Below are 24,237 nucleotides of genomic sequence, written 5' to 3' on the forward strand. Positions count from 1 at the left end.
CTCTCACTGTCCACTCTGCCTGTCAAAAAAATAAAAAATAAATAAATAAACTGATCATAAGGCTGTATTTTCTAGGGGACTAAATGTATCGCTTGCTAAAAATTCCCCGGAGTTCCTGGCAACCTGCTATGCCACAACACTAGTCCCTTGTTGTTTTCTTAATTTTGCCAATGATTCATGTCAACCACACCATCCAAGCAGCCCCTCCATTTGTATGCTCTTATGTAAGTCCAGCCCTTCTTCATCTGCGACCACCGGGCTACCACTGGCTAGCCTACCGGACCGCCTGAGAATCCCAAGCTGATCTTTTTCAACCCATAGCAAATGGTGTCACTCGTGTTTATAGCTCTTCAATCTGTTTTCATTGCTTTTAGAATAAAATTACAATTTCTTAACATGGTTGACAAACCCACATGACCTCTTTTCTGACACTGAATATCATTTATAACAGAGTCCCTCCTTACCATTACCTTCCATACACATTGGACTTTTTTTGTAGTTGCTAGAAGATGATAAACTCTTAGAACTTGAGCCTTTGTACTCTGTTCCTTTTGGGTGGAGTATTCTTTCTCCTTCTTTGCATGAGTGAAAGATCTTTATGGAAATCTCTACTTATATGATCACTGTTCAGAAAAAATTGCCCTAACCACTCAATCTATAATGCAGTAATTTCCTAAACATCACTTTATCATTGACTGATCTTTTTTGTTTTTGTTAATTTTTTTAAAGATTTATTTATTTATTTGAAAGAGTTACACAGAGAGAGGAGAAGCAGAGAGACAGAAAAAGAGGTCTTCATCCGATGGTTCACTCCCCAAATGGCTGCAACGGCTGGAACTCACTGATCTGAAGCCAGGAGCCAGGAGCTTCTTCCGGGTCTCCCACGCAGGTGCAGGGACCCAAGGACTTGGGCCATCTTCTTACTGCTTTCCCAGGCCATAGTCATAATCCCGCAGAGAGCGGGATCGGAAGAGGAGCAAGGAGGTCTCAAACCGGCGCCCATATGGGATGCTGGCACTTTAGGCCAGGGCGTTAACCCACTGCCCACAGCACCAGCCCCAGTTTTGTTTATTTTTAGAGGGTTCCTACATCATTGTTATTTCCTTATTACTCAGATAGTACCAACAGATACTCCACAAATACCTAATGATTGAGTAAAACTTGATAGAATAAACTAGTATGTAAGGAAGGAGGAAATTTTTTTTATTGCAGACAATGGTCAATATAAGCATGTAATATCATAAACAATCATAAAGTAATATGGAAAAGAAAAATTCAATTTTAGATTAATCATTGTATATGATTAATTTCAGGCTGCTTATTTTGCCTGAAGCAAGTATTTTCTAATTAACTAGAAAACAGAAGTTGGAGCAGAGATTAGAACATGGCTAAAAATAGAGGTTTTAGTTGTTTTAATCAATATAAGAAAAAAATCACAAATGCAAATTTGATAGAAAAATGAGACATTTGAATGAATAAATGTTAAAGTCTCAGGGGTAACTACAAGTTACTTAAAAGAGTGAGGCAGGTACCATAATGAATGAAGCTGATTGATACACGGCAATCACTATAGTCACAGCCATGGCAGAATAAAAGCAAATGTGCAGGCCGGCGCCGCGGCTCACTAGGCTAATCCTCTGCCTTGCGGCGCCAGCACACCAGGTTCTAGTCCCGGTCGGGGCGCCAGATTCTGTCCCGGTTGCCCCTCTTCCAGGCCAGCTCTCTGCTGTGGCCCGGGAGGGCAGTGGAGGATGGCCCAAGTGCTTGGGTCCTGCACCTGCATAGGAGACAGGGAGGAAACACCTGGCTCCTGGCTTTGGACCGGCGCAGTGCCCTGGCCATAGCAGCCATTTGGGGGGGTGAACCAATGGAAGGAAGACCTCTCTCTCTGTCTCTCTCACTGTCTATCTCTGCCTGTCAAAAAAAAAAAAAAAAAAAAAGGCAAGCAAATGTGCTGTGCAAAGGGAGAGCCATTACTTACATCTGCTTGATTATTATCCTACAGACAGCCCAGACTATTAGGTCTTCTGATATTTTTAGAGACACAGAAAAATTTGATTGTTTTTTAGATGTGGAAATACTCAATTTCTTGCTTGCAACTAATTTTTGTTGACTAAAGAACATTTAGTTGGGCAAGCCAAACATGTCAGTAGTCCAGGTCTGGCCTGTGAACAGCTGACTTGTAACCTTTGATCAAAATATTCTTGTGCCTATGATTCTGCTGCCACTAAGGAGTCACATGTTACCTCATGAACAGCATGCTTAGGGAGCACCTGCTTCTATCTACTACACTGAGCCAGGAAGTGGACCTTCTATATGCACCATTCTTGCAAGCACACTTAACACTATTATAGATGATGTTTAATTAGCATAAAACAACATATAACATGATCAGTTCAGAAGCTGGTAAATGGAACTAGAAAGTTGAATTTTTAAATAATCCCACAGTCTCCAGCCTTTCCACTTAAATGTCATTCCTTCTACCTTATTTCATTTACTTCCTGCCCCATTTTACGGTCTATGATCATATTTTATTTCCTGGGGACACATGGAAAGTTGACTTTATACCACTGTGATTAGGAAAGGAAGATGAAAAGATTCATATGCTTCAACATTGTGAAAACCAACATATTATTTTCTTGGTATTTCACATATTGTTTTCTTGAAATTCCCAAAATTCACAGCTTTGCAACTGAGTAGTCATGTGTTAGTGAACATAATAAGCTACTTTAATTTTTCAATTATGACTATAAGTTGATTACTTTTCTTTTATTATCAGGAATGGAGCAATATTTTGCTTCCAATGGAGGGAGGGACAGTTTTCTAATGATAAATATATGTGCATTTCAAAAAAATCTCACAAGTGTACAGTTAAGAAAAGTTTTCAGTATTACATTAAACCAAGGCGAGATCATCTGATATTGCATTTGATAAGGACAAAAAGATGGTACATTTATTACTGCAATATAATTTATGTGGTACAATAGCAAATAGTAGAAGAATAAAAGGGGTTAGAACAGTCAAGCAACAAAATCTAGCATAACAATAATATTTTTAATAGTAACAGTAGACCATACATAGATAATGATTCTACATACCAAAAAAATCACATTTTACAAGCATAAAAGTTAACCAGGATGAAGGAAATCATTCAGTTTTGTATTATCTATCATTGACTCAAAAAACTAGTATGTTGTTTCATGATGTGACAGAGGGAAAAGCAAATTAACCATTTCTCTAAATTAAAGATCAAACAGCAATATAAAATCATACAAAGTAACCATTTTAGATAAGAATGAATTTTGTTCTAACTTCAAGATGTACCCTAACAATTACTAATATAACATGCTATCAAAACCAGGAGTATCTTGATAGTTAGGAATTGATGATAATTAGCTTGGAATTAAATTGTTCAAAATTTGAATAACTCAAAAACCCACCCAGTATGAGTAATAAAAAATCCGAAAGTTTCCTAATGGAAAATAGCATAAGAAAATGCAGCAAAATTGAAGACCAGGGAACAAAGTCAGAATGCAAGCTGAGAATTAAATTGGATTACTCTGAGTCTACAATTGTAAAATAGAGTGAATAAAGGAAACAATTCTCAGCCAACTCAAAGTAATTTTTCTTTTTCCCACGCACCCTGATCTAGATAACCAAAGCCAAATTTCGTTTCTCCATAAATTATCTGTCTAATCGCCATAACTCTTCTTTATGCTGAGTGGCTCTAGATACAAAGCACAAAAATTGCAGAAAGCAGAAAAGTTTAATGTGAAACTCTAAAGTCTTGCAAATTATTTGATTTTCCCTTATTTTTCTGCTTTTCCTTTATACTCAAAACTAAATTAAACTCTGTAATGTGGGGTGAATGTAAAACAGGAAATTGTTATGTATCTATGTAGCACACAATAGGTAATTAAGATGCTAAGGAAATGGGCAACTTTAAAGGAGTGTGGGTGTGAAATTAGTATGGAACACAATGGAACTCTTGTAATGTGCATCTCTTATGGACCACCAAGACTGGAAGACAGCAAGAAAGGAAAATTCCTGGGTAACACTTAGGTTGTGAAAACCACAGGATACCATACTCATGAGGAATTTTAACTACCCAAACATCTGTTAGGTTAAAAAAATTCAGCAAAACATGCCTCATCAAAGAAGTTTCTAAGGAATGCAAGTTTATAATCTAAAAAGAAGAGAAAGCAAATAGAGAACTATACCTTAATGTTCTTTAAAATAAGAATTGTTAAGGTTCTAACATATATTCAATTATTTCCCTTATTCTAAACTGTGCAATGCACTTCTAATGTAATACCACAGCAACAGAGATAGAAGTCTTCCTTCCTATATCAAAACAAATTATATAATGGTAAGATGTGATATAAGACATCAATAAATAGGAAGATATAATCCAAGACATAGAAAAGCCCATTTGGTAGTAGTGCATTTGTAAATCGGCATTCTCCTGCTGTCACTGAAGAAAATAAATGTAATTTGTTTTTGACAGCATGGTGGACTTCTGTGAAATTAGTTAAATGCTGTGGGAACTACTCAAAATGAGTAGCATGAGACTCTCATATGTCTAATTCAAGACCAAATCTCTGTGCTCTAGACTGTATTGAAGTTTTTGGGATGACCATTTTGGTTTCCACAGACATCTGTACTCCATGATAGCATTGCTCCTGCCCCACTGCCCACTTTTTCTTCCCTTGGGAAACCCTGTTTTAATGTGTTGCACCACTGTTAATCTAGCTGTTGAAACCTGCTATTTAGGAATCATTCTTAACTTCTTTTTAACCACTCTCATGGCTTACAAGTCAATACCCAAGGACCATTGAATTTACTCTCTAAACACCCCTTGCATTTGTTTCTTTTCTTTAGCAAGGGTGTCTAAATCAAAAATGCTAATATTTACCTAACAGATTATTATAAAAGATACTGAAATGCCCTTTCTCTACCCAATTTCTTTTTTAAATAAAAATATTCATTTGAAAGGCAGAGAGAGAGATCAATCTTCCATCTACTGGTTTACTCCCCAAATAGCTGCACCCAGGGCTGGGCCAGGCTGAATCCAGGCGTCACAAGCTCCATCCAGAGCTCCCTGGCAGAGAGATCCCCTGGCAGGGACCATAGCACTGGAACTATCTTCCACTGCTTTCCCTGGCACATTAGCCGGGAGCTGGATTTGAAGCAGAGCTGCTAGGACTCCAACCACCATTCCAATTTGGGATGCCAGCATCACAGGTGGCAGCTTATCCTACTAGGCCGCAGTGCTGGCTTCTGTCCACTTTCCAATATTCCTCTAAACTCAGCTTTTGAATGCATTTCACTGATCATGTTATTTCTGTGCTGTAAATCATAGTTTTCCCTTTGATGGAAAAGATACAGTTGTTAGTAAATTGTACAAGGTCATTAATGCTTTGGTTTATATTCCCCACACATGCATTCCTCTTCTTTATGCTCCAGGTTCTTTGCTATTCTTTCTTAATGCCCTTTACACTCCACCAACCTGGCTTTTGGAGAGCAACTACTATTTCTTTATGTACTACATTAAGTATCTAATTTGTAAAGCCTTCCAGAATTCACTTTCTCCACCTGTATCTCCCAAAACTTGTGTATGAATTATTACATCTGCAGGTGACCATGTCATGTATGTTTCTACCTTCTGTGGCCACACATCATCTAAGACTCATTTTAAATATGGAAGAAAGGCACTTGACTTTAATACAGAAATATTTAATACAGAAGTTGTCCATATTTCAAAGTGTTTTATATTAATTTTCTCCAATGTTTTTGCCTAAAGCTTTTTAGTCTTCCAAAACCTTGCATGATTATGGCCAAAATATAAATTCTCTTGGTCAGTAACTGTCTATATTTGATATATGCAGCTTTTATTTCACAAAACAATGTATTTTATATTGCTGATCATTATGTGACTTTCTTTTCCATTAATATAAGAAATATTCATTTCTCGGCCGGCGCCGCGGCTCACTAGGCTAATCCTACACCTTGTGGCACTGGCACACCGGGTTCTAGTCCCGGTTGGGGTGCCGGATTCTGTCCCGGTTGCCCCCCTTCCAGGCCAGCTCTCTGCTGTGGCCAGGGAGTGCAGTGGAGGATGGCCCAAGTGCTTGGGCCCTGCACCCCATGGGAGACCAGGAGAAGCACCTGGCTCCTGCCATCGGATCAGCGCTATGTGCCGGCCGCAGCGCGCCGGCCGCAGCGGCCATTGGAGGGTGAACCAACGGCAAAGGAAGACCTTTCTCTCTGTCTCTGTCTCTCACTGTCCACTCTGCCTGTCAAAAAAAAAAATTCATTTCTTCAAATATAGAAGAAATATGCACATAATAATTTTAAAACAATTACAAACAACAAAAAATAATAAATGCCTATTTTGGAATGGATTAAAGCATAAAAAATATTTAGATGATTAGTTAAAATAAATATCTGTTAACAAATATGATAGTGAAGCAGAATAATAATAGCTTGATGGCCTATGAAGTAAGTAAAGAAGAAAAATAACGTTTAAAATTTGAGTGCTATGTATGATTACAAACAAAAGACGTTTGTGTGAAATCCTAATTTAAAGGATATAATAAACACATAAGTATTTAGTATTCAATCATATACTTAATGTCAAAAGAGGTTTTGAAAAGTACTCAAGCTGCTTTTCTAGAACTTAAAGCATTCTTTTCTTTTTTAAGATTTATCTGTTTATTTGAAAGGCAGAGGTACAGAGAGGTAGAAGCAGAGAGAAAGAAAGAGGTCTTCCATCCAGAGATTCACTCCCCAGATGGCCACAATGGCCAGAGCTGGGCCAATCCAAAGCCAGGAGCCAGGAACTTCTTCCAGATCTCCCACATGGGTGCAGGGGTCCAAAGACTTGGGTCAGCTTCTACTGCTTTTCCAGGCCTTAGCAGAGAGCTAGAAGGGAAGTGAAGCAGCTGAGACTTGAACCAATGCCCATATGGGATGCTGACACTGCAGGCGGTGGCCTTACCTGCTATGCCACAGCACCAGTCCCAAAGCATTCATTTTTGAAATCACACTTATATAAGCATGTAGAATACATTTTTTGGCAAAATACTAAAAATAAAGAAAGGATATTATAAGGGTTATTAGTGCTTTTTAAAAAATCAGTATTTTAGAAAACTTAGTTTTTTAAGAAAAAAAAAGGGGGGGGGGGCAGAGGGAATATTGTCCCTGTCTGCAACTCAACTCCATTTTGTTTTTCAAATTCAAATTAATTATTCTACTTTCCTATCTCAAAATTCAACTTTCATGTTGAACTGAATTTATGTTTACTCTTCTGAGAACCTTCTTTCTCTTAAAATGTGAAGTATGAATTTTGTTCTTTAACATCAGTTAAGTTTCTGCCTGATCAAAGGCTGTAGATCAGCAAAAATTCAGCTCTGTTTCTTCTGCATTTACTAAGGAATTTGGGAGAGCCCTGATTTGACTACAGAGAGCTCCGGATGCTAAAAGGATCCGAATGTTGCAATGTCTAATGCCTTGAACTCTTTCTGGTCAGGTCTAGTCACTGCATTGAGAACCTGACTGTGTAGGTTAATAATGATACCAGTAAATTAAGCTACAATAAACATGGGGCACACATAACTTTAATATGCTGATTTTATTTCAGTAGTAGGTTGGCTGGGTCATATGGTAGATCTATTTTCAGATTTCTGAAGAAATCTCCATACTGTCTTCCTTAATGGTTGTACTAGATAACATTCACACCAACAGTGGATTAGGGTACCTTTTTTCCCCACATCCTTGCCAGAATGTATTGTTTCTTGATTTTTGAATGATAGTAATTCTAACTGGGGTGAGGTGAAACCTCATTTTTATTTTTTATTTGCATTTCCCTGTTGACTAGTGATCCTGAGTATTTTTTTCATATCTGATGGCCTTCTGAGTTTCATCCTTTGAAAAATGCCTGTTCATGTCCTTTGCCCATTTCTTAACTGGATAGCTTGTTTTATTTTTGTTGAGTTTTGTGAGTTATTTATAGATCCTAGATATTAATCTTTTATCAGTTTCATAGTTTGCAAATATCTTGTAAAATATCATTAAGTATTCTCACCAGTGGGATGTCCTGAAATTCTCTATACTTGAAAATCATTGCACTTTCACATTTGTCTATTTGTTTTCATTGTAAACATCCTTATAAGTGTAGTCTGTCTCATTGCTCTTTTTATTTGTACTTTTTCATGTACAATTTATTCATTTTTCTTATAGTAATATTTTCCATATTTTGTGTGCTTATTTCTAATCTGTAGGTATATGATGTACTGTTGATTCTCCAAATATTTTTTTTCTATTTCTAATCTGTAGGTGTATGATGAAAAGTTGATTCTCCAAATATTTTTCCAGTATTCAATTGGAGTATTTATTTTCTTATTGTTGATTTATAAGTCCTTGCTAAATTTTGCACTTAAATCCTGTAGATCTGTATTTGAAAATAAATGTCTCTCAGTATGGAGTTTATCTTTCATTCTTTTAACAGTGTCAAACAGTAGACTTTTTAAAAAAAGATTTATTGATTGATTTGAGGGACAGGGTAGCAGAGAGAAAGAACAAGGCAGACAGAGAGACAAAAAGGGAGGGAGTGAGGGAGAGAGGGAGAGCAAGAGAGAGAGAGAGAAAAGGGAAGAAAGAGTTATGGATCTTCCATTCACCAGTTGACTTGATGGGTGGACACAGTGGCCAGGTCTGGATCAGGCCAGAGCCAGGATCTAGGAGCACTGTCCTGGTCTTCACACGAGTGGTGGGGGCCCATGTGTTTGGGACATCATCTGCTGCCCTTCTAAGCATATTAGTGGTAAGCTGAATCAGAACCACAGTAGCTCATATTCAACTTTGCACAATATGAGATGCAATTTAACCACTGCACCACAATGCTGGCCCTTACAGTAGACATTTTTATTTAACAAAGTACACATTATTTTTAATGGATGATGCCTTCACTGTTGTATGGAGGAATTAACAGTAAAAGGAATTCCTATAACTTTACCCTGTTTTCTATTCAAATTTTTTTTACTTTTATATATAGCACTATTTTGAGCAAGTTTATGTGTTAGATGCAGAAACAGTGGGTGTCTTAACCACTTGTTAAGACCACATTTTCAGCTCTGGACCTCCTTTGTCCCTTTGACAAAGAACAGTTGAATATAAGTACCTGCCTGAGTCTATGCCATTCCACTTACCTAGATATCAATTCTTTGTCCAACATCCTGATACCATGATTACTATGTTTATAATAAAACATAGAAAACTAAAGTAGAGAGAAAGGGGGGAGAAGAACAGTGTGTCTGTGGACTGATGTATGTCCCCGTGTAGATCACCACCTGCCAAACATCCCTAACCTTCACAGAAACAGTGACTTAATCCCCTTTCCTTACCACCCTTAGCATTGAGCTACGATCACTGGTTACCTAGCTTGAAGAGCAATGTCTCTACTTTTTAAGTGGCATGTTGATGTTACAGAACAGTGGTTCTTAAACTTGTACCTCGGTTATTAGACCCCCCTGGGTCCCACACCCACTGTTTCTGCATCAGTCAGCCTGGGGTATGGCCTCAGATTGTGCTTTTCTGTGGCTTCCCAAGTGATGTGGGTGGCGCTGTTCTGGAGTTCACATTTGAAGGACCACAGTTATAGAAAATATGCCTTACGGACGTGATACTCTTCTAGGAAAAAGATGCTCTACCTGATCCTTGAGTAATATTACTGAAAGTAGAATATTTCGATTCTCACCTGGTACTGCCAGCATTGAAAATTAAAGGGTGGGTGTGTTTTTTGTTTGTTTTTGCATTTGATTTTTTCCAACTTCAGCCAGTTTGAAAGGAGCTCTGATTCTGAGTCCAAAATAACTCATTTAAGCATAAGATGACCTTATAAATGAAATCTAATACTGTGAACATCCATAAGCCATTCTCAGTATTCATCAAGTAGTCCAATCCAACAAATTCTTATGTTTGCTGTACTTGCCCTTTGTGATAACATCTTGTTATTTGGAATCTAACTGTAAAACAAATTATTAAAGTCTTCTAAAATGGTAACAGACATTTCAAATACCAATAGTGATATTCCACCCCAGCCATGGCAATAACTGGGCTGTAGCAAAACATCCAACTTTTGGGAATGGCAGCTAATTATCACAATGCTGTCACCAGTGAGTGCTCTAAGATTTGGGTGTGCACAATATGGTGAACCTTATTACTTAGCTTCTCCAGGGCCACTGAATTGTTCAAGACAGGAATCTACCCACCCAGTGAGAGTTCCTCTACTCCAAAGAAATTAGAGGAAAACTCTCAGCCATTTTTTCCAGGTACGCTGAATCAAAATCAAATGACAGTCCTAGAATTGTTAGTAGTTGTGAACCTGAGAAACAACTGAACCTTTCATTTAGCTATGACATTTGTTGGGGATCTGGTGGTCTAGTGTACCCAGTCTTTAGAATATCCTGATTGTTAGGTCCTTTAAGTAAACCCTATACTGAACTTAAATTCAAATAGATCCACAATTTAAGTTACAGACATACAGAGCTCAAAACTTCATATCTAGTGAAGTTCCTGTCAAATGATTTTTAACATTTATTCTTTTAGGAAAATCATCGTTATATGAAGCACTAAAGACCCAGAGTAATTTCTATATGGCTTTTCACCATTAAATTAGATTTACAGGGATCTACAGATGGCAAAGTTACTAATAAGTCTTTGAATGTGCTTATTCTGAAAGTGTAGTATTAGACACACCAAAGCTTGTTGATTCTTAATCAAAGTGGCATTGACTTGGGGGCATTCAAACTTTGATATAGACTAGGCAAAATGATGGTCTCTCCAGACTCACCTTTCAGCCAACACACTTAGCATCAAGACACAGATGGATGGGAAAGATGACCCTGACCCACATAAGACCCACATTCCTCTGCAAGGATAGAAGCATGATAATCAGGAAATGATGGTTGTTAGTTACAGAAAATGCATTATTGTGAAAACCAGGGGGAAAGTGCTTATGAGAGGAAGTGATTGTATTATGGGGAATGAGAGAATAAGGATAGATCATTCCTACTGAGTAAATTGCTGTGATTTATAAGAGAAAGGGTATAGTGATATCTTGGCCCATTACTGACTAGATTCATTTCACAAACAATCCTAAATCAGAATGTGACAGTTTATAGGGAGACAAAGTCTCTCAAACATGCTTATAAGCTACTAATCTTTTAAACTGGTATATTTTCTACTACCCATAACTTTACCACATCAGCTTCCTTTATTTTGATAGTTGACATACATAATAATAATTTTTAGACCTCCTTGTCTGAGTATTAGTTTTTACTATAATAAAAGAAAAATCATATTAAATATATTTTAATATGCATCTTTGAAATTTTGATTAATTCAATTTGAAAGTTAAACACTTAAAAATTTTATATGCTTGTAATTATACAGTAATGTTAGAAAATATTAAAATAATTATGTTTTATCATAGACTTGAGCATTCTAAATCTTATTAAATTGTCTGAATTAATCAAATAATTATCTAACATAGATGTAGTCAGATGAAATATATACGTACATATAATCATATATCCAGATATTATGCTTTTATTTTTTAGTTTGGATGTATGAGTTCTAATTCTTCAAGAATATAGGTTGATAAATATATTGTAAGATAAATTTTTCTCAAAAGATTCATCACAGGGTACACTTGTGTGACAAAACAGGTAATTTCATCAACAAGATTACTCAGAATGTAAAGTGGTTTAGAGCGATTTTTTTTTCTTAAAGCAAGTACAAAGGAAGAAAGGAAAAACATTTTTTTGGAAAAGTTCAAGTAATGTAATTTAACACAGTTCAATGAGGGGCTGAATTCTTTACTTTTTTATAATGACTGATCCATGTATGGAACTTAAAATATTTAGTAGTATGGGTAGTTAGATTCGTCATGATTGATCTTTAAATGTCTTTCTTCTCAGCTCTGCTTGTGGTAGCAGAAACTCTCTGATAAGCCCTTTGATTGCTAATATTAAAGGATGATTGCAAGCTTGACGTTTTATTGTGAAACACAATAAATTGAAAATATTGCGCTGCTTTCTGAATTGGTATGCATCCCTACTTGCAAACTAGGCTTCCCTTAAAAATGGCATTGGAGCTGTCCTCACTTGAGAACCCGAAATATCCACTCCAAAGGACAAAAACTATATGGACATATTTCCCTGGAAACATTTCCAAACACAAGTGACAACAATATAGTCACAGGACAAATCTTACCAACTTTTTTTTTTTTTTTTTTTTTTTTTTTTTTTTTTTTACAGGCAGAGTGGACAGTGAGAGAGAGAGACAGAGAGAGAAAGGTCTTCCTTTTGCCGTTGGTTCACCCTCCAATGGCCGCCGCTGCAGCCGGCGCACCGCGCTGATCCTGGCAGGAGCCAGGAGCCAGGTGCTTTTTCCTGGTCTCCCATGGGGTGCAGGGCCCAAGCACCTGGGCCATCCTCCACTGCACTCCCTGGCCATAGCAGAGAGCTGGCCTGGAAGAGGGGCAACCGGGACAGAATCCGGCGCCCCAACCGGGACTAGAACCCGGTGTGCCGGCGCCGCAAGGTGGAGGATTAGCCTATTGAGCCACGGCGCCGGCTCACCAACTTTCTTAATCTGAAAATTTTCTCAAGTTGTTCATGATGTCTGGGCAACAAAAATGTGCCACTCTCCTTGCTTGCTATAATGACGTGGGTTCAAATTTATCTGTTTTCATTTATCTGAAAGGCAGAAAAAAAAGAGGGGAATAGAGAAAGCGAGAATCTCCCCTCTACTAGTTCACTCCCGAAATGCCAACAGCAGCCGCAACATGGGCAGGCTGAAGCCAATAGCCAGGAATTCCATCCAGGTCATTCACATCGGGGAGAGGGGCTGGAGTGCTTGTATCTTGCCAAGGTGCACCTTAGCAAGAAATTGAATGGGAAGCAGAGGCAGGAGTTGATCTGAAGTCCTCTAATATGGATGTGAGTGTCCCAAGCAGTGGCTTCATTCACTGAGCCACAATGCCTGTCCCTAATGAGTTGGGCTTAAAAGTGTAGTCCTAACGGCGCTGAATCTGTATTTTCACACAGATATATGAAATCAAATTGATCTAGAGATATTTTGCTTTTTCAAACTAATTCATTTCAGCCTATCTTTCAGATATGAGTTGAATAACAGGAACTATGATCAATTGTGACCCTTTTGAGTTTGTAATAACAAACTATGTTTGTCCTTTTGTTCATGATAGCTACTGTTACAAAGCCTTTGAGTGGCCTAACAGCTCTGAACTTTCTGGCCCCCACTTCCTCTCTGAGTCTCATTCCAATTCAGTTAGCTCCAGCATCACTGGAGTTACTGCTTTTGTTAGAACATACCGGGCATCCTGCCACAGGACATTTTCACTAGCTTTTCCCCTTCCTGTGACACTCATAATCCACATATTCCATGCTCCCTTACCTCTTTCAAATCTGTTTCCATCTGTCTGCTTAGTGAGTCAATACATTTAATAGTAAATCTCACAAGCACCCTCTTTCACATTTATCCTGCTTTTTTCATCATGGTATATAATACTTCCTAAAATGGTAGATATTCTACTTGTTTACTACATATTAATTTAAATTTTGATACTGCTCTTATCTAGTATTTGTCCATTTAGTGGAAATGTTGTAATTGTTGTCTTTTTGGTTCCTATCTATATCCCAGCACCTCAAAAGTGCTTGGCAAATCTTAAGTATTCCATAAACAGCTTTTGAAAAGGAGGGTGGTTAAATACTAGAGGTTTTATGGATGTGTCCATACTTACTTTAATTACCTAACTGGACTTTTTTTGTATTCTGAGTGGCTGGCACATATTAGGTGCTCAATATTTGTTAGTTTGATGAATTTATCAATTTCTTCTAATATCTAACTGAACAACTGGGCATAAAGAAAGTCATATCAAATTTTTAAAATTTTTATATTGAATCATAGAAGCTGTACATATTTATGGGTGCCGCATGATGTTTGGACACAGGTATACCTTGTGTAATGTCAAGTTAAGGTAAGTATACCTACTAAAACCTTTATCATTTCTTTGTGGTAAAAAGATTTAAAATGCTTCTTCTAGCTTTGTTACAAATCTGTACCAAAATACACTACTTTGTTACCTACAGTTATCCTCCTGCACAACACAACCACCAGAACCACTTCCCCTGTCTGTCTGTGATGTGACCATTCTTCCCCCACCCTTCTTCCCTTTGACACTGCCCAGCCTCTGATAACCACTATTCTACTCTCAGCTTCTATGAGATCAACTTTTTGGGTTACACAGATCTTGTAGTGTTTGTCATTCTGCTTGGATTGGTTCATTAAACACAATGACCTGTAGTTCCAAAATTAATAGAATTCTATCCTTTTACAGATGAATAGTATTCCATTGTATATATGCTAAGTTTTCCTATTTATACCACTTAAAATGTGTGGCCTATCTGAAAAACAGGTTGTCAGCAGTGCTTCTTATAGAACTGAAAGTCAGGTTTTACAAGAACAGTAATAATGGACTGCTTTAATACATTTATACTTAACTCCTACTCCATCCCCTTTTATGAAATTAGAGACAGAAAATAGGCCATTGAAACCCACAGAGCATCTTGTATTTTTGTAATAATGACTCTTAATAATGTCGGAACCCAAAGCCTACCCACCGCTTGTTTAACATTGTAAATGAAAAGATTCAGAGATGCAATTTGCTTAGGAGAGGTGGGCATAATATTCCAAGGAATATTCAATCTGGAAAGGGAAGTGAATGGCCGCTCTTGAAAATAGATTGTTTTATTCTGTGAGGTCTTCCAAGAACAGTTCATTGTGCTGGTAGCAAGATGTCACAGCTCTCCCCAGGGGTATATAAAGTCCTTAATGTATTAGGCTATGATTTGAGGTAGTCTTCCTGAGATCATGAAGCTAGATGTGACAAGACTGAAGCTGTCAGCATGTTCAGGGCATGTATATGGGCACTTGTTATCTTCTACTTTAGTCATTTGAGTAACTAGGTGCACAGCTCTGTCTCTCAGCTCCTCAGACCTCTGAATCCTGCAGTATCCCCTGGGTCTCTGCCCTGGTTGCTTCACTGGCCCCTTGGACTGGAACTCTGAGCTGGAAGCATCAGTGTTCAGACCATTGCTCAATGATCAGAAGTACAATTAAGAAGGGAACTTTCTTACAGACACATCCTTGCATGCATTTCTTAAAAATTATGTATTTGGAAGGGAGGGAGGAGGAGCGGGGGGTGAGAGGGGGAAAGAGAGTGAGAAGAATGCTCATCTGATGATTTACTCCTCAAAAGCCTGCAAATCTAGGGCAGAGCTGGGGGCCAAAGATGGGAGCCAGCAGCACAATCCAGGTTTCCCACACAGGGGGCAGGAATCCAATTATTTCAGCCATCACCACTGCCTCGCAGAGCATTAGCAGGAAGCTGGAGTCTGGAGCTGGAGCCAGGAACCAAACCCAGGCATGCATATATCAGATGTGAGCATGTTAACCACTAGGCTAAATGCTTGCCCTTCCCGACAGGTATTTGCTAGATTCCCCTGTAGTTATATTTGAGTACCATTATTAAAATGCCAATGCTATTATTAAAATATATTTTAAAGGGCGAGTTGATCACCTGAATTCTGCACATATTAATTATTCATTCATAGTTTAAAAATCATTACTACTGTTAACCTCTGTCTCAGTCACTTTTGGCTCTATAATCAATCATTTTTGGCTCTATAATAAAATACCAGAGACTGGATAATTTATAAATAATGGAAATTTCTCCTGTTCTGGACACTGAGAAGTTCAGATCAAGGTACCCGCAGATTCTGTTGTCTTGTGAGGGCTGTGTCCTGACATGGTAGAAGGCTAACTGGCAAGATAGCCATGAGCTTTAGGAAGCCTGTTTCATCAGGGCCTTAATCTGATTCACAAGGAGAGGAGCCTGCATGCCCTAATCACTTCTCAAACTCCCACCACTTAATACCATCACACTGGCCATTCAGTTCCAACATCTGAATTTTGGAGGGGACCTATTTAAACCATAGTAACATATTAAGAATCAATGTGATATTGAAATAAATCTTTTGATTCTCTTCAGAGCATGTGATTCACATTAATCAGAAATATCAGTTTTATTTATACTATCCCAATTTATAAGGAATTAATTCAAATTTTAAAAATGTCTTTTCTCTTCTGGTCCTGTCTTCTTGTGCCAGGCTCCTGTTTCTTATTACCACATGGACCTATTAGTCCTCTTGAGTTTCTCAAGCTCAATGAGTCAAATCCAAATTTATCATCCCATGTTCCTGAATGTGTTCTCGTGGTGAACTTTGTCAGCATTCTCTTGGTATTAATATGTGAATTACTTTACTGCTTTCTGTATCTTAATTTGGACCTTCATCTTATCAGCCCCTGGATTTTCAAAATTCATTTATTAAATTTGTTTTTATTTAAGATTTTTGAGTAATATGTACTATTTGTATATTTTTTAAAAGTACAGTGCGATATCTCAACACATACATGTAGCATCAACTGATCCAACCTGGTAACGGGCCATCCATTTCCTTTGTACTTGAGATCTACCAGCTTCTCTCTTCAACTTCTTTACACAGTGAATAATTCAACACCCTGAACTGTAGTCAGTCCGATGTGCATGGAACACTGGAACTTGTTCCTTCTATCTGACTGTGTTTAGGTCCCTGTTACCCAACATTCCTCCATTCCCCTCCTTCCACCCTCTGCAGCTTCTCAAAATCATTATTTTAGTTCAGATTAAGAATTTTGTTTCAAGTTCAACACAGGAGAGATACCTTACAGTGTTTGTTTTTTTGGTGTCTGGTTTATTTCACTCAACATGATGATTTCCAGTTCTACACACTTTGCCTTGTCAGGATTTCATTTGTTTCAGTGGTTGAAAATATTCCATTGTGTGTACATATCATTCTATTTATCCATTCATCTGTTGTTGGACACCGAGGTCGATTCCCTTTCCTTGACTGTTGTGAATGGTGCTTCAGTGAACATGGGAGTGTGTGTGTCTCTGTTACGATGATTTCATTTCCTTTGGATATGCATCCCCAGAAATGGAGTAGCTGGGTCATATGGTAAATCTGCTTTAGGATTTTGAGAAAATACCATACTGTTCTCCATATGACTGCACTAATTCATACTTTTCTCTACATCCTCACCAGACATTGGTAAAAAAAAAAAAAAAAAAAGAAAAAAGAAAGAAAACAAAACTAAACTAAACTAAATGAAAGATCTCTGTGAGTGAGATCCCAGTGAAAAGAACAGGTCATCAAAGAAGGAGGTACCTTTCTCTGAAGGGAGGAGAGAACTTCCACTTTCACTACAACCTTGTCTAAATATGATCAGAGTCGGTGAACTCAGGGGGCTTCCATAGCCTTGGCAACTCATGACTAGAGCCTAGGGAGATTACTGATGCCATAAACAAGAGTGTCAATTTGTTAAGTCAACAACAGGAGTCACTGTGCACTTACTCTTCATGTAGGATCTCTGTCCTTAGTGTGCTGTACATTGAGATTTGATGCCATAACTAGTACTCAAACAGTATTTTTCACTTTGTGTTTCTATGTGGGTGCAAACTGTTGAAATCTTTACTTAATATATGCTAAACTGATCTTCTGTATATAAAGAGACTTGAAAATGAATCTTGATGTGAATGGAAGGGAGGAGGGAGAGGGAAAGGGGAGGGTTGCAGGTGGGAGGGAAGTTATGAGTGGGGGGGAAGCCATTGTAATCCATAAGCTGTACTTTGGAAATTTATATTCATTAAATAAAAGTTAAAAAAAAAAGTTAGAAATAGTGGGAACTATTTATCTCTCAATATTTAACAACACTGTAATTGACTGGGAGCCCTGGAAGGATGGAGTTCTGCACATCAGGACTCTTATGTTAATGTCTATGTCACTTTAACTGTGACTAAATTCTTCTCAACATAGAATTAATCCTAATTTCTAGTGAGTTCACACACTGAAAACTTATGCACAAATATTTTCAAAAGTACATTTAAAATATTGTATATTGTTCTTGTAAAAAACAAGATAGGGTTAATCTTAAAAACCTATACAAGGTAAACTGAAAGTAGATCATTGTAAAATTAAGAGAGGGGGGCCGGCGCCGCGGCTCACTAGGCTAATCCTCCGCCTAGCGGTGCCAGCACACCGGGTTCTAGTCCCGGTCGGGGCGCCGGATTCTGTCCCGGTTGCCCCTCTTCCAGGCCAGCCCTCTGCTCTGGCCAGGGAGTGCAGTGGAGGATGGCCCAGGTGCTTGGGCCCTGCACCCCATGGGAGACCAGGAAAAGCACCTGGCTCCTGGCTCCTGCCATCGGATCAGCGCGGTGCGCCGGCCGCAGCGCGCTGGCCGCGGCGGCCATTGGAGGGTGAACCAACGGCAAAGGAAGACCTTTCTCTCTGTCTCTCTCTCTCACTGTCCACTCTGCCTGTCAAAAATAAAAATAAAAAAATAAAAATAAAAATTAAGAGAGGGAATAGAGAGGAACGAAGAGGAAGGGTCAGAGCATGGGTGGGAAGTATCACTATGTTCCTAAACCTGTAGATATGAAATTTGTTTACCTTAAATAGATTACTTAAAATATTTTTAAAAAGTTAGAACACACTAGGAAAATTGGATAAATTGAAAATTTTTTGGAATCATAATAAATTCAGGAAACGACTGAAGTTTATATTTGCCATATTAGATCAGGGCAGTTAGGTAGTCTCCTATTCTACCCCGTTAGTCATGACAATAAAACAAACCCATATGACAGTCAAAAGGCCATATATTCTAGCTGTCATTTTCTTATACAAGTTTCTATTTTCAACTGTGCTCCTGTGACTCTCTGTAGTCAAATATGTTCCTGTAAGAGTCTTAAAATAACATTGGTAGGTAATCTATTTAAAATAAAAATGATATTTGAAACATTTTATTGTAGCAAAGCTCATGTATTCTTCTAGTTTAAAAATCATTGTGATTTTAATTAATTTTTCATCTTAAAGTCCTTTGTGTATGGTGTCTAGTATTAAAGAATTAGATCTGTTGATTTTCTAATGCCTTTAATGTGCTGTGAACCAAAAGTTAATGTAAAATTAATTATCCATTTCTCATGGTCTTTTCTATTATGATAATGTAGCAAGTAATAACTGTAATGTAGCAGGTAATTGATTTTCTATTCCTGTAGCTCCGGATGGTCCTCCTGAAAATGTGCATGTAGTAGCAACATCACCTTTTAGCATCAACATCAGCTGGAGTGAACCTGCTGTCATTACTGGTCCAACATTCTATTTGATTGACATCAAATCGGTAAGGCGTGCCTCATCTTCTCTAAAAGGCAGTATGGAAGTTGGTGAAGAAAACAGATTTTGGAATCAGACTATTTGAATTTTAATCCTAGTTCTGTTGAACTCTAGGCAACTAAGTTAACTTCTCTGTTATAATATCTACATCAGTAAAATAATGATTAATAATAGTACACAGGGTACAGAGAGAGTCTTTGAGAACTGAAAAAATTAGTATGCATAAAGAACTTGTAATATTGTTTGATGCATGATAAGCACTCAGTAAATGTAAACTGTTAGTAAATGTAAACATAGTTTCAGGGTATAGAAGATATGTGTATACATATATACATACACTCATATATACATATTTATATATACATAATAAGTGGTTAAGTTGCTAGTAATATATTGGCTTGAAATACAGTAGAAAGGGATCTCATAACACAAAATAAGGAGGGAAACATCATTAAGGGAAACAGTTTTGAGATATGTAAATATCAGAGCTAAATGGAAAAAACAACGGAAGCAGAACATGAGAAGAAAATGGGAATAGAGGAATAAGAGTATGTCTCATTCAGGAAAAGCAAGGGGTTGTGCAATCGCAGATCACAACACTGGAGAAGCACAGTGCTGAGAGATGCAGCTAGATCATGAGGGCAGCACGATAACAGGTTACAGAGTCTGGGCTTCCTGTTAAGTCTGGGATATGAATTCAGGAATTAAAGCAGTTGAGTGATACAGCTTGCTGTTGTACAGGATTGACATTGTTGCATTGTAGAGGATACTATGTGAGGAGTAGGAAGGGGTGCAGAATTAGGCAGGAAAAGATAAGAGCAAAGGAACAGAATGAGGAATAATTGAAGTCTATAATTTTGGGAGAAAATCATCCAACTGATGATGCTGAGTGATGATGATTGTGAGACACATGACTTGGAAAACAATGAGGAACACATCTGTAGGGGAAAAGAATGTTTGAATTCTACAAATCCTGAGTTTGCAGTGCCTGGGAATCCTCCCCATCAGGCTGTCCCATCGGCAGTATTAAACAGGGGCTCAAGAAAGAGATTCTGCATTTGCAGATTTAGTTAATTGTTAGAAGATAGTTGATATTACGAGAGTAGATGAGGCATCCTAGGCATAAAAATCAAGCCCTTCACATAAGCCAGGGTACTCAACGATGTAGATGATAGAGAATTGTGAGCTAGGATAAGAATGGGGAATATTTCCATGGCACAAATATTTTGAAACATTGAAAACTCAGGAAGCTTGAGATGTGCTGAGCCTGATGATCATTTTCCTCTGGTTGTAAATGTGCATTAAATTAGATGATCTACAGTGAATTCTCCTCTCCTTTTCTCTCTGCCTCTCTCTCAATGCCTATTCTAGTTTTATTAGCCTTTATATTATTTCGTAAATGGAGATACTCCTCTCAAAAGGTCTGTCATCATTAAAAGTAAGTTTAAGAAAATTTTGTAAAGATTTATTTATTTTACTTGAATGGTAGAGTTTCAGAGATAGGGAGAGACAGAGAAATGGAGAGATCTTCAATCTCTGGTTACCTCCCCAAATGACTACCCCAGCAGAGGCCGGGACAGGCTGAAGCCAGATTGCTAGAACTCTGTCCAAGCCCTGGTTGTTGCAGCTATTTGGGGGTTAACAGGTGGATGGACAATCTCTTTCTTTCTCTCTCTCTCTCTCTGTCACTGTGTCACTCTGCCTTCAAAAAAAGAGAGGCAATGTGTATTTGTATCAGTTTTTCTGAAAATACAGTGTTTTGTAAAATAAATAAATATAACCTCACTAAAGTCCTTTGGCTTCAACCCTAGCAAGAATTCAAACACATTATGGTGTTTCACAGTCTCCCTGAATTCATTTTACTAGCCAGAGGCATGTAATCCCTTCCTTCCTTCTTTTGTTCAGTTCCTATTTTAAATTTTTATTTTTAATTGACACATAGTAATTATGTATATATTGGGGGGTACAATGCATAATTTCTTTTTTTAAAAGATTTATTTATTTGACATACAGAGTTGCAGAGAGAGAGAGAGAGAAAGAGAGGACTTCCATCCACTGGTTCACTCCCCAAATGGCTGCAATAGCTTGAGCTGGGCAAATCAGAAGCCAAGAGCCTGAAGCTTCTTCCAGGTCTCCCACATAGGTGCAAGGGCCCAAGGACTTGGGCCATCCTCTGATGGTTTTCCAGGCACATTAGCAGGGAGCTGGATTGGAAATGGAGCATCTGGGACTGGAACCCACACACATATGGGATGCCAGTGCTGCAGGCCAGACTTTGGTGAGCTTTAACCTGCTGCGCCACTGGGCCAGCCCCACAATGTATAATTTCAATACGTATATAAAGTATATAGTGATCAATTCAAGGTAATGCATATATTTCACTTCAGAAATGTATCATTTCTTCATCAGCACACATTCTTAAATACACCCAGTGTGCCAGCACTATGCTAGGTGCTGGATATCCAGAAGTAAACAGACACAGTACAGCTTATTTCAACTCACTTCAAAATTATACAACTATAGGCATTCAAGACTGATGGGCTCCTACATCAAGGAAGAACATGCATTTCTGGCCTCTGCAAAACACTTGTTCTGTTAAAGGACTTCATTAAACAAAAATTGACCATCTAAAATAAAGACACTTGGGGATGAATCATCCTGGATGATTCTCTGGAGGTTAATGCCTTTGTGATCATTTTTGCATTGTTTCCTCTATTGGTTTAGTCAACAATTATTGAGCAGATTCTCTTCACTAAGTCAAGGATGAAAAATACAGTCCGGCTCTCAAGTAGCTCACCCTCCAGTGGGAGACACTGGAATGTAAACACTAATTATAGTAAGCTAGCAAAGAGTTAAAGTGCTGTTAGGAGGGACAGAGACTACAGAGGAGAGGTTAACTTGTGCAGATGGAGAAAGGTGGAGGTGCAGTAGGAAGAGGAGAGAAATGAGGAGTCAGAGCAGGAAAAGGAGAACCAGAATCAATTACTGACACTTTATATGATGTCATACTTGAAAAAAATGAGAGACATTCCATAATAATAATATAATAATAATAATAAGATGATGATGGAGCCGGCATTGTAGTGCAGCAGTTAAGCTGCTGCTGGCGACATTGGCATCCCACAAAAATCAGTCCTGACTACTCCACTTCCCATTTGTCTCCCTACTAATGCACATGAGAAAGCTGTCGAAGATGGCCCCAGTACTTGGGCCCCCGCCTGATGTGGAAAACCTGGCTGGAGTTCTAAGCTTCTGGCTTCAACCTGGACCAGCCCTGGCCACTGTGGCCATTCTGGGAGTGAACCAGTAGATGGAAGATCTCTCTTTCTCCTTCTCTTTCTCTGTAACTCTTTTAAATAAATAATAGTCAATAATAATAGATGGTCCAAATATTATATGATAACATGAACAATGAACTTGGGATTGACTAAAGGAAAATAAGCAGTTAAAATGGTCAGGTTTTTGTCCTGGATAAGTGAACAATAATGATAAGCAGTGAAGAAAGATGATGAACTTTTTTATAGGCTGAGTTTGAAGATTGACAGTTATTTTGGATTTTATTAAATATTTTCAAATATACTATAAATCACATGCATGCCATGTTATATTTTTAGTGTTTAATGTTTGTTATCTGTCATTTTCATGGGAGGCTTTGTTACAATGTAAGTTTTAAATAGTTTAATTTATAAGATCAGACCCAGTGACTCTGGCAGTGTAGAGTTCTGGATTCAAGTCCTTTCTCAGCTACTATGTGGCTATGAGCTTTTTCAGGAGATCATCTCAGCTCTGTAAAATCAGGATTCCAACAGCTGTAGGAGTCAGCCAAGGCACACAAAACAGTAAAGTGAAGCCCGTTGGGTAGGGCTGTGATGGATGGGCGACCATGCCCCATTACAAGGGTCAACTCTTTCTCATTTCTAGGTAATTTTTACCCAGCATGAACATAAGCCTAGCCTGAATGAAATTTGAAAATACTGTATTTTTGTGTGACATTTTAATGTTGACCACCTAGTAAATACATACAAACTTTCCACCAGTGGCTAGATAGGTCTGATAATAGAATTTCTATGTTGGTCTAGTTCCTGCCATTTTAGAGAAGTAGGGCATCTTCCTCCACTGCTCTGACTTAAGGTGGGAATGATCTTATCTATGGGCATTTGATTGTTTGCAATGCTGCTGTTCCTGATCAGCTTTAAACTGTATTTCTCCTATCAATATCTCCTTTATGTTAAAGCAGTTCTCGAAAAGAGCATCTGAAGAACACACTGAAGCAAACTATGTTTATATTCCAAAGTTATGAGGGAAGATCAAGTTGAAAATGAAGTTAATAGGGCTATGCATAAAACCCGGTTTTAGGTTTTTCAATTAGGGTACCTGAGAGTAGTATGTATAATAGAATTTAGAATTTTTTCATGATTAGTTCAGGAAAAAAAAAAAAACAACTGTTTTTTAGTACTAGGAATATTAGACAAATTTAAGTATCTAGGGTGAATAGTTCAACCCCCCCATAAAAGACAGATTGTGTTTGAACAAATCACACAGCTGCTTCTAGCATTCCTAAAAACACTTATTTGTCCACATTTAATAGTTTCAATATCCAGTTAACTGACTCTTTACCCAGTATATGTGCTATTCTAGATCAGATTTTTCCAACTGGATTCATGACTAGCAATTGTAAATGAATTACAATAAAATAAAAATGAGCATAAAATGTCAGAGTATGCTTCAGAAAGAAGTTGTATTCTTAAAAATTATGTTTCTATTATGAAGTACATATATATATGTACATAGTGTTTTTTCAATTTTAAGGTAAACATATATTTGTATATATATTATTAATATTGACATTCTGTGTATCAGTCAGGGTACTTCAAAATGCTGATGG

The 24,237-nt window shown here is 37.8% G+C and overlaps 1 protein-coding gene across 1 annotated transcript in view; it reads left to right on the forward strand.

The window, feature by feature from the left end:
• The window catches only part of PTPRQ (protein tyrosine phosphatase receptor type Q), a 252,679-nt gene that overhangs the window by 152,238 nt on the left and 76,204 nt on the right, over nucleotides 1-24,237 (forward strand). The window contains exon 29 of the mRNA XM_070053189.1: nucleotides 19,238-19,359. Within this exon, the coding sequence (XP_069909290.1) occupies nucleotides 19,238-19,359 (122 nt within the window). The remainder of the gene's footprint in view (nucleotides 1-19,237; nucleotides 19,360-24,237) is intronic.

This window comes from Oryctolagus cuniculus, chromosome 11 (assembly GCF_964237555.1).
Source record: "Oryctolagus cuniculus chromosome 11, mOryCun1.1, whole genome shotgun sequence".
Lineage (NCBI taxonomy): Eukaryota > Metazoa > Chordata > Mammalia > Lagomorpha > Leporidae > Oryctolagus > Oryctolagus cuniculus.